The sequence below is a fragment of the Macaca nemestrina genome, chromosome 12 (genome assembly GCF_043159975.1).
Source record: "Macaca nemestrina isolate mMacNem1 chromosome 12, mMacNem.hap1, whole genome shotgun sequence".
Classification (NCBI taxonomy): domain Eukaryota; kingdom Metazoa; phylum Chordata; class Mammalia; order Primates; family Cercopithecidae; genus Macaca; species Macaca nemestrina.
This window is the reverse complement of record NC_092136.1, coordinates 48,132,324-48,146,758: the sequence shown is the minus strand read 5'-3', so window position 1 is coordinate 48,146,758 and position 14,435 is coordinate 48,132,324. Positions and strand designations below refer to the sequence as shown.

The window sequence follows — 14,435 nt, the reverse complement described above, 5'->3', positions numbered from 1 at the left end:
ATAATAATAACAATGCCAAAACCTTTTATGGAAGGAATCCTATCTACAGGGCAGGCACTGTACTGGGGTCTTTCACATAACTGCAGTAAATCCCCACGAGATAAAGATTATTGACCTCATTTTATTTAAAAAGTTCTAAAGGTTACTGCAGTGTATATTAAAAACAAATATTCCCCTTCCCATTTCTTCTGTTCCTGTCTCCTGTTGAATAACCACTCCAGTCGGGGATGAATCCTGCAAGACCATTTTTCTGTGAGACATGGACACACACACACACACACACACACACACACACACACACACACACGTTTGTTTAGTTTATGTGAATAGGATTCTACAATGTGCTTTTTTCACTTAATAGGATACCTTGGACTTGATTTCATATAGTTTGTACACACTTTTTTCTTTTGAACAGCTGTGTAGAATTCTACAGAATACCGCCCTCTAGTTTGTTTTATTTTTTCCCCATCGATGGACATTTAGGTTGTCTCCAATATTTAAATGCTGCAGTGAATACCTGTGTGGATGTATCCCCAGGTTCTTGGCAGTGGAATTGCTGTATAAAAAGCTATGTACATTTAAAATATTCGATGCCAGCAAATTCCCCTTCAAAAAGCTTACACTAGCATCAAGGATGTATGTGAGACAGTGCCTCTTCCCCATACCCTATCAACACAATCATCCCTATTGTATATTTGTTAATACATAAATTCGTCAGATATTTTGGGGAGTCACTACATGTTAAGCACTACACTAGGCATCCAAAACCAGAACAGCTTCAGAGAACAGAAGTTGCCCAAAGTCACACAGCTCAGCAAACACAAAGTAGAAGTAGATTGAAAGCCGCTCCGGAGTGCGTGTTCCTCCACCTCTGTACCTCTCGGCAGGATCTCTTTTCTCCCTTGTTTTATTGGACTCGCTTATTCTCTCCTCAGAGCATGTCAGATGTCAGCTTCTCTGTGATTGTAGAGAATGTGAACTGCTACAGCTCCGGCATGATCTGCAGGAAATTTATTTCCATCAACGTTGGGAGCTCACTCATTGTCTTTGATGATGACTCCGGAAATCCTGTAAGGCCCAGTGCCTGTGAAGGTTGTGTAGACAATTTACAGGTTACCAGGGGTTGGGGCAGAAGAGGGCTGAGGACTGGCTTCCTTACCACAGCAGTTTCTCTTGGAGAGCCACTGAGTTAGGAGCCCAGACTGAATTCCTCTTGGCCAGGGTCGGGAACACAGAGGCCAATGGCAGGGTATGAGGGAGGCAGAGGCATTGGTGAGGTCCTGGCTGCAGGCATAGCTGACCTGGGCACTGGGAGGCACTTGGGCTCAGGAGTGACCATCTCTATCCCTCTAGAGTCCAGAGAGCTTCCTGGATGACAAGCAGGAGGTCCACACATGGCGAGTGGGATTTTTCACACTGGTGCATTTCCCACGGGAACACATCACCCTCTTGTGGGACCAGAGAACCACAGTGCACATCCAGGCTGGGCCTCAGTGGCAGGTACTTACATGAACAGTGACCCTCTGCTCCTGCTTGGGGCTGAGCCAAGCCCTGGGTGTCCTTGGGTGAGCTGTACCCTCTCTGAGGAGCCAAGAAGAGCATGCCTCTGTTCTCTCCTCCACCCTGCTCTGGGCCCCTTCTCCTCTGACATTGCTCCATCCCTCTTCAAACTGTGACCTCAGCAGTGACTTCTAGGTCCATGATAGACTCCTGGGCTCATGGGGATCCCTCTGCCTGTGGCTCACCCCTGGCATGCCTGCAACTGACCATGGTGTCCTCTCTCTTTTCAGGGCCAGCTGGCAGGCCTCTGTGGGAACTTTGACTTAAAAACCATCAATGAGATGAGGACCCCGGAGAACCTAGAGCTAACTAACCCCCAGGAGTTTGGCAGCAGTTGGGTTGCAGTTGAGGTAAAGCCTCTCCTCCAGGCTGGCTTATGCCCCTCACTCAGATGGGCACTGCCAGCACTGAACCTGGCCCCAGGTCAGGGAAGAGGGATGCTGGTGTGAGGTTTCTCCTGCAATATTCTCTCAGCCTCTGACTGCATCCCTAACCCTAGACTCTGTCCTATGGCCCAAAGATCATGCATCATCTTGTCTCACAAATCCAGCTGCCCACCCTACCCTGGACCAAGCCCTGGCAGGGTGGTGGAAGGTTGAGCAGGTGATAAAGTCTGTCCCAGGAGAGATGGTCACTCATCATGATGCCCCCCGGTGCCTGGAACTAGGTCTGACACAGAGAAGAGACCAAGAGAGACTGAGGAGGGTTGAGGCAATCAGGGAAGTCTTCCTGAAGGAGATGAGACTGGTGCTGGCACTTAAAGTTTGGGCCATGCTTAAATAGATGAATATATCAGAGATAAGATCTCTGAAGGGAAGGGCAACACTAGCATAGATAGAAATGAGGGGGTCTGCCCCAAGGGACAATCTGAGAGATGTCCAACTGAGGCTGTCAATCTGTGAGCTGTGGGGGAAACAGCTCTGAGTTGAGAGCAGGAGACCTGGGTTCTTGTTGGGTCATCTATTGACTTTCTGGGTGACCTTGAGTACATCCCATCTCTGCAATCCTCTGCAAAGAGAGGGGACTGGGCCAAGAGAGAGCTGATGAATAGATTTCACTTCATGTGACAACTCTGATTGGTCAAAAGAGGCTGCTTGGGAGCTATATTGAGAAACATCCAAGATCTGTGTCAAGCTCAGCTGGAAGGAGGACTGTGATCGATTATTTATGTCTGCCATGAGAGCAGCAGGGGAGAGTGGTGATGTGAGTGTTATATATTTGCCTTTCCTAGACTTAGTGATCTTAATGCCCTGCTGGGAAGTACACGGAGATGAGCTTATGTAGACTGGGGTAGGGGGAGCAGTTGGGCATGTCCTGGAGCTCAACTGTTCCAGGTGGGACAGGGCTGTTTTCACAGACTCTGAAATCCTGAGGTGGGACAAGGCTGTTCCCACAGCCTCTGAAAAGTGCACCCTAACACACCCCCATTTTAGAGAAGCTCAGTGGGTGACTAACCCTTATTGTCCCCACACCCCCATACACATCATATTTCTCTCTTGCTAATCCTATTCGGCATACCATGGGGTTCTCTAGTGAAAATGTAGTCTAAGGAAAGAGATTCAGCAGACATCGGACACATCTGTATTAGTTATCTACTGCTATGTAACAATTTTATGAGACCTAGTGGCATTAAACAACACTCATGTATTATTTCAGTTTCTGTGGGCCAGGAAGTTAGGACACGGCCTGACTTGGTTCCCTGCTTAGTGTCTCACAAGGCTGCAATCAAGGTGTCAGTCAGGGCTGGGCTCTCATCTGGAGGCTCCACTGGGGAAGGAACTGCATCCTCACCTGCTCACATGGTTGTTGATTACATTCAGCTCCTTGCAACTGTAAGACTAAAGGTTCCATTATTTTGGGGCCAGCTTTTGGCCAGAGACCACCCTCAGCAACAAGAGACCACTGACACTTCCATCCATGTGGGGTCCCCCAGCATGGCTGCTTGCTTCCTCACAGCCAGCAAGGGAGAGACTCCAGCAAGATGGGCTCTGGGATCTCATGTTGAGAATTGTGTGATCACATACACATGGCCATGTCCATCCCATCACCTGAGCCATATTCTGTTGGTTTGAGGCAAGGCATAGGTCCCTTCTACACTCAAGGGAAGGGGATTTTACAAGAACATGAATATCAGGAGGCAAGGATCATGGCGGCCACCCTAAAATCTATGTGTCATGTCAGGCAACAGGCATTTGGCAAATAGGGAGGTCAACAGCCCTGCCTTTGCCCCTCAGTGCCCAGACACCCTCGATCCTCGGGATACATGTGTCCTGAATCCTCTCCGAGAACCATTTGCCAAGAAGGAGTGCAGCATCCTGCTCAGTGAGGTGTTTGAGATCTGCCACCCTGTGGTGAGTGGACCCCAGCCTCGGCTCCTCCCGAGCACCCCCTCCACCTTCCTGGGATCCCTTCAGCTCTCAGACTCCCCCATGTCTCAGAGGAGACAGCTCAAATCTCCAGAGAAGATCTGCCTCTGCTCTTCCACTGCCTCCAGTCGGCTCAGATGAGTCCGTCATATTTCCCCAGATGACCAGGCACAGACAACCAGGCAAACAGAGCTTGTGCCCTTTTCAAGCTCATCTTGATCTGGCCCTTCCTCCTTATCACGAAGTTCTTCTAAATGGTGGACCCAAAGCCCTCATGCTGAGGCACCACCTATTGCCTGTTCTGCTTCGGTGCATGCAGAGGAGGCTGGGGCTCAGGATTGCATGGCACCCTGCAAGCCTTGAAGGCTGCCGTCAGATTGGCCTTGGCTGTCTCTGGCCCTGGCTAGGCAGTTCAGGCTCTACCCCTGTTCAGCCACTCTCGGCTCCTGGATCAAACAGGCCAGACTCAGGAGAGAAGAGAGCTTAGTTCTCAAAAGTGGGCATCTGCCTGGACCATGGAGTTCTCGTTTCCTTGTACTTCTCCCTTCACATCTCATGAGACAGGACAACTCACCCTGTCCTGTGGTCCCTTCATGTTGGTGCTGGTAGCCATCAGCTGACAAGCTGCGGATCTGACATTTGGGATCTGTCCTTTGACCTCTGACTTCTGACCTTCTCCAGGTTGATGTCACTTGGTTTTACTCAAACTGCCTGACGGACACATGTGGCTGCAGCCAGGGTGGTGACTGTGAGTGCTTCTGTGCCAGCGTCTCTGCTTATGCCCACCAGTGTTGCCAGCACGGGGTGGCTGTTGACTGGCGAACCCCCCGCCTCTGCCGTGAGTGTCCCAGACAATCACCCGAGGGACAGAGTGTCCCCTGTGGGCATACCTTAGGGGTACTGGCAGTCTGTCTAGCATTTACTGAGTACTTAGAATGTACCAAGCACCAACTGCTTTGGGCATGTTATTCATTGAATTCTTACAACTACCCTTTGAAACAGGGCTATGTATTTCCTATTTTAGTTGAAGAAACAGCTGAGAGAGAGAGATCAAGTAACCTGCTGAAGGTTAGTGGTGGAGCCAAGGTTCATCCCTAGAGAGTCCAATGCGAACCCGTGCTCATAGCCACTTTGTTAGAAGAGTCAGGAGCCTAGACCCAGAGCTACCACTTGTAAGCTGTGTGACTTCAAACAAGTCACCCAACCTCTCTGGGGCTCAATTTTCTCGTCTGAGAAACAGGAATAGGCCTGCCCCCAGGTTGACTCTGAGGACCAAATGGGGTGATGAATATAGAAGTCCTTTGTCAGCTGAGATTCGCAGGTCCCATCAGAGGTAGCACAGATGATCAGTTTATTCAGAGCAATGGTGGTCTGCAAATGCTTTTCATTGCATACCCCATCAAGTAAAATCATTTCGTGCACATACATATGCATACATAGATATGCATCCATAGATATACTCTTCATGTAAAATACATAGACATATTTAAAAATTAATATTTAAAAGGTGAAAGAAAACATAAAGAAGGCTAAATTCTTCATTTCATATTTTTTATTTATTCGCGCACACCAAAGGATTTTCCTGGTGCAAGCACCGCGCCTTGGGGTGTGATGGCCATTACACAGCCTTGCTCTCTGGGGTCAGACTGATTGAGTTCAGACCCAGCTCCACCGAGTTGGCCTGGGAGTCTCTTCACCTGTAATAGAGGGGTGAAGATAGCTGCATCTACCTTGTAGGGTGCTGTGAGGTTTAAACAAGGCATTGTGTGTACAGCACTTGGCACAGTGACCTATGCTAATGCGGAGGTTGTCATTTTTTCATGGACACCTGGGTACTGACATGTCCTGAGCCCTGACGCCTGCAGGCAAGATGCCAAAGGAAGAAGGTGGAGCAGAAGCACACTTGCTGAGGGTCCACTGCGTGCCAGGCCTTGTGCCTATGTGCATTACTTCATTTAATATTCAAGACTAGGGGGAGGTGATTGAGGTGCTTACCTGGGGTACAAGGTTTGAGGGGGCACCAAAAATGCAGTAATCAAGAGAAATAATATTTTGATGTAATATTTCTGTAAAATAAAAATTGCTGCAAAAATACTGTGGTGAACAAACTTTCAAAGGCTCAATAGTATTAATGTTTCCTTTGGTCTCAGTCTCTACTCTGGCTCAGTGGGAGACTCAGTGGGAGACTGTTAATGATCTTGTCTTTATTTTTAAATTTTGATATTTTATTTATCATGGTTTTTTTTTGCATTAATTTTGATGTCTTAAAATATTGCATTAAAATAGTATTTATCTTGATTACTGAGATTTTTAGTAGCCCGTTAAATTTCACATCCAAGATGAGCACTTTGCCTTACTCTGGTCCAGGCCCTGGCAGATCTATGGGGCAGATGCCAGTAGCCGTCCCACCTTAGAGGAGGGCACTAAATTTCACTGACGTTAAGTGACTTGGTTCAGTATGCACAGTTGATGAGTGAGGGACGTGGGATTTGAACTCAGGTCTAACTCTAGAGAGCTGGCTTTTTAATGACTCTTGTTGGCTACCACTCCTTGACTGGGTACACCCTGGAAACCAGAAACTTGGCAATTTTCTAATTTTCTGGTTCAGCCTTCTGAGTCTGCAGATGGAGGGAGAGGCAGGCACGTGCCCGCAGCCACACGGCGGGCCTGTCTCCTGACTCTACGTGCTCTTTCTGGAGGGTGACCCCAGATGCATTGACCTTGTGGTCTGGGGTGTGGAGTGAGTCGGTGGCTCTCTTCAGACCATGCCTACGTGTGAAGCATGCTGCTCCTAAGCTTTATCCCAGGTCTATCTGCCTGGCTCTTCATGGCTTTGCTGCTGGCTTTAGGGGTCTCCCGCAAGGTCCCGGGCACTCCCCAGTGGACTGAACATCTGCAGCTGAGGGGCCGGGGAACAGGGTGTGGTGCTGGAGATGACCACTAGAGGGCGCGCTGAGCCCACGCTTGCAGGAGCTTCTTACAGCTTGGCTGGTGGAAGCGCCTCTGCAGTGCAAGCGGCTTGAAGAAGCCGGTGATGCTGGGGGCTCCTGGTCCCCTTCCCACCCAAGGCTCTTGGAAGACCAACCTCCGTCTTGTGCTTGCATCCCTCTGGGGGCCTTCTGCAACATTTCTGACTAAAACTCCCACCCCTTGGTTCTAATCCTGCTCTTTGGCACCACACAAAATACACCTGCTTCTTTCCAACATTCATTCATTTGTTCATTTACTTGACACATCGCTGAGGTGCCTACTGTGGGCCAGTCTTTGAGCCTCATGCTGTCGGCCCAGAGAGGAGCCATTCTATTTACTTCACTTAAGACATTTGCATCCATGACCATCCCCAAATCTTGACATGTGGGAGGCAGGCCAGGCCCAGCACTTGGGGAAGAAGGGAGGCTGGGATGCTGGGGGCCTTGGCTCTGTCTGTCTGTTCCAGGCTCTGGGCTGGCTCTCAGGAAGTCCCTGTTCTCTCTCTTTCAGCGTATGACTGTGACTTCTTTAACAAAGGTAAGACCCTCCTCCCCACGCAGAGTCTAAGGGGCCCAGGCACTGCCAGCCCTGTCCTGATGCCACACAGCATCAGCCATCCCAAGGCGCTGCTGGCCCTGGAAGAGCCCTGACCCGGGCTGGGAGGGCCCCCATCATGCAGAGAGAGCCCTGACAGTGCAGGGCCCAGGGGTATCCTGCACCTCTGTCCTCAGCAGTTCCTGCAGCCCCTGTCCCGGGCCCAGGCAGGCCGGCTCCCAGGGACTGTGCTCGGCAGGGCAGCCCCACCAGGAAGGAAAAACCCCATTCCCACCAACTCGCCAGCTCCTCCACCTTCATAATCTAGCTCATCAGAGCCACAGAACATCACCTTGGGTTCCCCGAAGATTTGCTTTTGGCAAAAGCAGACACAAACTGCCCTTTCTGAGTATGAGTGGAACAAAACATGTGGCCCGACACATTCATCTTCAAACTCAACCAAGGTCGCAGGATTCCGGCAGACGCTCTGACATTTAGATTAACGAGGGTGCAAACACAGGTCATAACCAAAGACCCAGGGGAGGTTAATGTCCAGTTTAGAGCCAATTCATCAATTTAATCACCAGGATTGGGTAGGTGGGATAGAGAAGGGCTGCCCAGGAGTAGTTTTTAGCACTGAACTTCATCCAGTTGGGCCAGGGTCAGACCTTGGCAGAGTGAAATGCTCATCTGGTCCTCCGTGCTGTTCGCCTTTGACTTCCACTCCCCGACCCTCCTCCAGGGACTGTGCTGCCAGGAGCAGGCCTATGTGGGCAGAGGCCCAGGGCTTTGTCCTCAGTTGCCTGCATTATGAGATTTTGGCTTGAGCGTGGTGGGTGAAGTGGAAGAGAGAGACTGGAGACAGGATACCATCTGGGGGCCTGTGAGATGAGGCCCAGACCAGGGTGTAGCATGAGCATCCACAGGACTGCAGTTCTGCCAAAATACTAGTGCCCAGGGGCTCTTGCTGGCCCCAGAACTTCAACTGGTAAAGGGATGAACCTGCAATGGGGGATCTGTGGTCCCTGGGAGAGACAGGATCTGTCTGACATCAGGCAAGACATTTCAGCAAGATGAAGCTGCTCCGTTTTCTCTCTTCCGTGGCATTTTGGGTGGCAGTAACTGGCAAAGGACAAGCTGTTTCTAGCATCTTCCACCTACCCACCCACCCACTCACCCATCCTTGCTCCGTTCTTCTACTAGCATTTGGTCTGGTCCTGGCCCGCTGGGTGCTGGGAAGTCAGTGGTCCCTGAGTCCTGCCACAGCGGTGTGCGGAGCAGGCTCACGCCGCCTCTCTAGCACCCATTGTGTTCCTAACTCCTCATTCAGTTGGTAGTTTCCAGTTGACCCCTCGTGGGAGTGTTTACGCCATGGAAATCCGAAAACCTACAAACCACTTTTTTTTGTTTGTTTGTTTGAGAGCTTGTTGTTAGCCATTTGCCAGCACAGCACTGCTTGTCTAGTGGGGGTGACAGATGTGGACCTCCCATCCAGATCCTCATCCGAAGAGCTGTAACTAGTATGTGCCATGCTCTAAGAGCTGGTGGGACACAGAGGAGGAGGGACAACATTTGCCGTGTGGCAGGAGAGGGTGCAGGGAGAGCGTCACAAGGAGGTGACATTTGAGCTGGGCCGCAGAGGTTGAGTAGGCGTTTGCCAGGCACAAAACGGGGAGGACTACTCTGAGTGGGTGGAACGGTGTGATGAGATGTGAGCTGGGAAATAACACCACTGCTCCTTCCAGAAAGAGCAAGAGAAGTTCAGCATGGCAGGAGCCAGGGCGTGGGGGGAGTGGGGAGGTGGGCAGGGGCTGAGAGCTGAAGGGCTTCTGAATTCAAGCTGGGCTCTTTAGATTGTGTCCTGAGGGCCATGGAGAGTCACTGGTGCACCCCAGCAGGGGGCATGGCTGGGAGGGCAGCTCAGCAGCCGTAGGGAGGAGGCATTGGAGAGCGGGGACACAGCAGAGGCAGGAAGATCCCTACAAGGTGATTGTCCAGGAAGCCCATGTTCTGTGCCAACCTATACTGACAACCACAGGAATTATAAAGACTCAAAAGTGATACGTGTTTGAAATAATTAGATAAACACTAACATGTTTATCGTCCCTCAGGCCTGGGGTGGGCAGAAACCTGATCTGCTGTCTTCTTCCCGAGGGCACCTTGAATAGAGCAGTGGCTGTAATGGTGAAGTTTCAGGCAGTGGGAAGGCTGTGGAGAGACACTGGGGGGCCCAGGTGCTCCCTGTGGGTGGCCTTCTTCCCTGGCTCTCTGTGAAGTGATTCAGGCACTGTGCAGTGGGTCTGTTCCTTTCAGGGGCTGGCAGCCTGGGAATCCTGTCCCTTCCTTCTCAGGGTCATCAAGGTCCCTGAGCTCTGGGATGAAGGACGCCATCAAGAGTTCCTCCTTGGTAGCTTGCTCTCCCACCCCACTGCTGCCAAGGGGTGGGGCAGGAGGTATGGGAGGTGGGCAGGCAGGGGGGCCAGGCTGCTCACGGGGCCTCTTCTCTCCAGTGCTAGGTAAGGGCCCCTATCAGCTCTCCAGCTTGGCAGCCGGTGGTGCCCTGGTGGCCATGAAGGCGGTGGGCGAAGACATAGTTCTAGTGAGGACAAAGGATGTGGCGCCAGGGGACATTGTGAGCTTCCTGCTGACAGCTGCTCTGTACAAGGCCAAGGCCCACGGTAAGGCCCACCTCAGTCCCACTCCAGCTCTTCTGGGAGGGAGGAGGGTGCTGGAGGAGGGGTGAGTGCTGAGGCCCTAAATATCTGTAGTGGCAGGGGAAATGGGGGCTCTGACAAGTGCCCCTCTCCCAGTTGAGATGTTTCTTCTAGGTCAGCTTCTTCTCTGCAGACACTCTCCATCTGCTCCCCTAACCTCCAGGGCAGCCAAGGCCCAGGTGTGCCTCTATACCTTGCTGTATGCAATAGCTGTTCCAGAAAAGCCAAGCAGCAGCTCTCCCTCCTCATGCTCCTCCTCCTCCTTCCTCCTTCCGCTCTCACCCTCCCCCCATCTCTCCCTTCTTCCCTCCTCTCTTCCCTTTCTCTCTCAATGTCTCTTCTTGCCTCTCTCCCTTTCACTGAACCCTAATCCCATGCCAAGCACAGAGCCGGGTACTGGGAAATCAGGGATACAAGAGACACAGTCCCTGCGCATCAGAAGCCCACAGTCCCATCAGGGAGACAGACATGCCCCAAGGCAGTCACAGCACTTGTGAGAACACTGGGGAGGGGCCCCCAACTCAGTCTTAGAGTCAGGAGAGGCTTCTTAAAATACAGGATGTTCCCCTGAGAGCAAGAAGGAGTCTGGAAGGGAAACTTCTTACTTACTTAGTAAGCTAAGCTCAGGAGTTGGGACTTTATCCTGAGGGCAATGGGGAGCCATGGAAGGGCTTTGAGGAGGGGAGGGGACATCCTGGCTCCTGCCCAGCCCCAGGCATGGCCAACATCCCTAGCTGTAGGTGATGTTCATGGCGGTGTGAGCCTGGGGGAGGTAGGTGGTACCTGGCAGAATCATGTAGCTGCATAAGAAAGCCTGGGAGTGAGGAATCAGGGACTGGGCCACAGGAGAGCCAGAAGCACCACCCCCAAAGACAGCACTTCCTCCCTACACATTTCTGATCCCCAGATCCGTGCGTTCCTGCCTGACAAAGGTGTCACCACCTTCCAGATGTGGCAGGCCATCTGCTTAGTGAGGCTTTTCTGTTCTCCATCCAGTATGTTAGTCTAGTAGGTTATGTGTAGTCCAGAGGGGGTGTTGCCTTTCCACTAGGTTTATGGGCATGCTAAGCAGATCCCTGGAGTCACCTGGCTTTAGAGGATGTCACTGGGGGCAGGATCCCAGAGGCACTCCAGTCCAGGCTCCATCTCAGAGTCAGGCGTGGGTCTCATGGGCCCAGTGGGGACCCAAGCTCCTCCCTCTCCCATCCCATACTGCTTCTCCTGGGCTGTACCCAGGGTCCTGGGCAGCCAAGGAAAGGTGCCTTCCAGGTGGGACCTAGGGTGGCTGCATGGAGGAGGTGTCCCTTAAAGGATGGAAAGATGGTTATGCGAAGAAGTGGAGAGCAGGAAATGTCACGGAGGGGAGGACTCAGCAGTCACCAAGGCCCAGGCTTCCCACTCTGGGGAGTCACCACCACAGCCTGACAGAGGTCCCTGGGGTGCTAGTGTTACCTGAAGATTTTTTTGGGGGGGAGGTTACTTATTTATTAATAATCATATGTTGCCCTTCTGTAGGACTTCTCATGTATCGGCACTGTTCTAAGTGCTTCATGTGTAGCAACTCATTTAATCCTCATGACAATCTTAGGAGGTAGGGACTATTATTTTCCCAATCTACAGATGAGGGAGCTGAGGCCCGGAGAGGTTAGGTGATTTACCTAGGGCGCAGTGCTTGTTAGTGACAGGTGCCAGCTGTTTGGCTCCAGAGTCTTTCATTCAAACTCCTCTGCCATACTGCCTTCCAAACCGAGGCATTAAAGAAGAAATACAGAGGATGGCAGGCGAAGTCAATCGAATATTTACAGTACAGCCCCGGACTCTGCACCTCAAGGTCTCTGCCCTGTTAGGAGGACAGCAGGGAAAACAGTGGAGAAGCCTTGATCCAGGTCAACCCTGTCTTCATGAAGGAGGAAGCCAAGGCCCAGGGAGGAGAAGTGACTTGCCTGAGGTCACGCATCCTGTAGAGCAGGCTGGGGCTAGCACTCAGTGCCCTACCACGCTGGGCTGCCCATGCCGGCGCCTGCATCCCATGGGTGGGGCTGTGGCGGTGAAGATGCTGGGCTCTGGCCTCGGCCTGCCTGCGTCCAGCCCTGCCTCCCTCATCCACTGTCAGTGTGACTCTGGGCCTCTCTTCCCTCCTCTGTAAAGTGGGAATAGTAATATCACCACCTTTTAACCTCTCACAGCAATGTATTCTCTCCCCACCCCACAGCTGCCAGGATGGCAAGCTCCATGAGGGCAAGAATTTTCATCATTTTGCTCCCTGTTGTGGCCTCAGTGCCTAGAACATGGCCTGGCCCACAGCAGGTACTCAGTAAATATTTGCTGCTGAACGAGGGAATTTTTCACTTCACAGGGTTCTCGTAGGAATTTTATAACCTGCAGGCAAATGGCTTGCTTAGCACAGTGCCTGGCACGTAGTAAGTCATGTATAAACAGCAGCTGTGATTATTAACATGAATAATGAAGCCTGTCTCCGTTACCTGCCATCTTCTCGCAGCTGCCCAGGGAGGTGTAACAGGGACACTGTCGTCCCTCCTGGGGACACAGGGGACACATGGGAGGGGCTGAAGATGCACCCGCCCAGCACCATGCTGTGCCAGGTGCTTCACACACACCTCATTGATGATCCCTCCAACAGCCCAGGCATGAATGTGCTTGCCCACATCACAGCCAGGGTGGTAAGCTGGAATTCCGGCCCCGTGCTCACCCCCTGCGCCTGCTTGTGGATTTGGGACTTGAGGAGACCCATAAGGCCCTGTGCAGGGGAAACTGCCCACTGGGCATCAAGCCGCATGCCCTAGAACTGGGCAGTTATGGAGACCGGAGAGGGAGGACAGAGACGAGCTTTGGGTCTCTAGGCAAGCTCTCTCTGGGACCCTCTCCCTATCTGTGGGTTGGACGAAGGGCTGCCAATGCTGGCCCTCTGGGATCCTGTGAGAAGCAAGACCAAGCCAGGGACCCTATAGCCTGACAAATCACCAACCCCCAGCCTGCCCCACATGTCCAATGCAATGCAACCATCAGGACAGCTGCCTCTGTTGTATTCGCTGCTGGATCCTGGGTATCTAGAATGGTGCCTGGCACATTGAGGGCACTCAAACATGTTTGCAGAAGGAGGGAAGAATGGAAAGAGGGGTGCAAGGGGGACAGAAGGAGATAGTTCAGTTACCTTCCCGAGGCTCAGCAGTTGGGGGATCTCTAAGCCTCCACTCGCCCTCAGGCAGAGACGGTGTGAGCAGAGGGACAGCTGGCAGGCAGAGTAGGTGGGCCGGGGGCCGGCGTAGGGGGCAAGGCCCGCTGGTCTTCAGGCGTGCTGCCGTCCAGAGTTGTTGAGAGAGCAGATGTGTGCCAGGATGCTGTCCCCGCAGCCCACCAGTCTGGACTTCTGCCTGCACTGACCCTCTCCGTGTGGTTCTCTGCAGACCCAGATGTGGTATCCCTGGAGGCAGCAGACAGACCCAACTTCTTCCTGCACGTCACAGCCAACGGGTCTCTGGAGCTGGCTAAGTGGCAGGGCCGTGACGCCTTCCAACAGCATGCCTCCTTCTTGCTGCACCGGGGCACATGGCAGGCAGGCCTGGTGGCCCTGGAGTCCCTGGCCAAGCCCAGCTCCTTCCTCTGTGCATCGGGCCCGGTGCTGGCCCTGCGGCTGTACGAACACACAGAGGTGTTCCGCCGGGGCACGCTCTTCCGCCTTCTGGGTAGGTGACCCCCTGCCATTGCCCTCGGCCCCTTGGCCCTCTCAGTCCACTGCTCTTCCCACCCTGTCCCCACCTCACCCTTCCAATTGCCCCTAAGAGGCAGAATCCTCCTTCTCTTGGCACAGGGGGGCCACATGGGTGCCACCCTGACACGAGAGGTGGCCGGCCTCCATGTTAACGGCCTAGGGAGCCACGGACAGTGTGCTTGGGGTCCAGCCAATGTCCTGGGTCCTGCCTGCTGCCACAGGCCAATTACACGGTCTAAAAATATAGCAGCCTTTGTGGAAGTGAGGGGAGGTGTGATTCTGGCTGCAGCACACGTAGCCGCTGGCTCAGTTTTCTTGCTGTTGGGGTCACATGCCTGCCCCATGAGTTCAAGGACTATCACAAGGGGGATAGGTCTGGGGGACCAGCAGCCTCATCTCTGAATGGAAGGCCCAAGCCCCTGGACAGGGGTGGGGTGACTCCCCGAACTTCCACCGAGGCCAAGGGGGTCCAGGCCTGCCCTGCCAGCTGTGTCTGTCCCCAAAATATTGTTCTCTGCCTAAACCCTGGAGTTTCTTTACTGTTTTCTCTGTCTTGCATGA

At 52.7% G+C, this 14,435-nt stretch overlaps 1 protein-coding gene across 1 annotated transcript in view; it reads left to right on the top strand.

Annotated features, from left to right (window-relative positions):
• The window catches only part of LOC105486963 (otogelin), a 108,496-nt gene that overhangs the window by 44,068 nt on the left and 49,993 nt on the right, over positions 1-14,435 (top strand). Inside the window, exons 24-31 of the mRNA XM_011750160.2 lie at positions 936-1,070; positions 1,354-1,500; positions 1,791-1,910; positions 3,795-3,911; positions 4,608-4,764; positions 7,407-7,433; positions 9,941-10,108; positions 13,570-13,848. Of these exons, the coding sequence (XP_011748462.2) occupies positions 936-1,070; positions 1,354-1,500; positions 1,791-1,910; positions 3,795-3,911; positions 4,608-4,764; positions 7,407-7,433; positions 9,941-10,108; positions 13,570-13,848 (1,150 nt within the window). The remainder of the gene's footprint in view (positions 1-935; positions 1,071-1,353; positions 1,501-1,790; positions 1,911-3,794; positions 3,912-4,607; positions 4,765-7,406; positions 7,434-9,940; positions 10,109-13,569; positions 13,849-14,435) is intronic.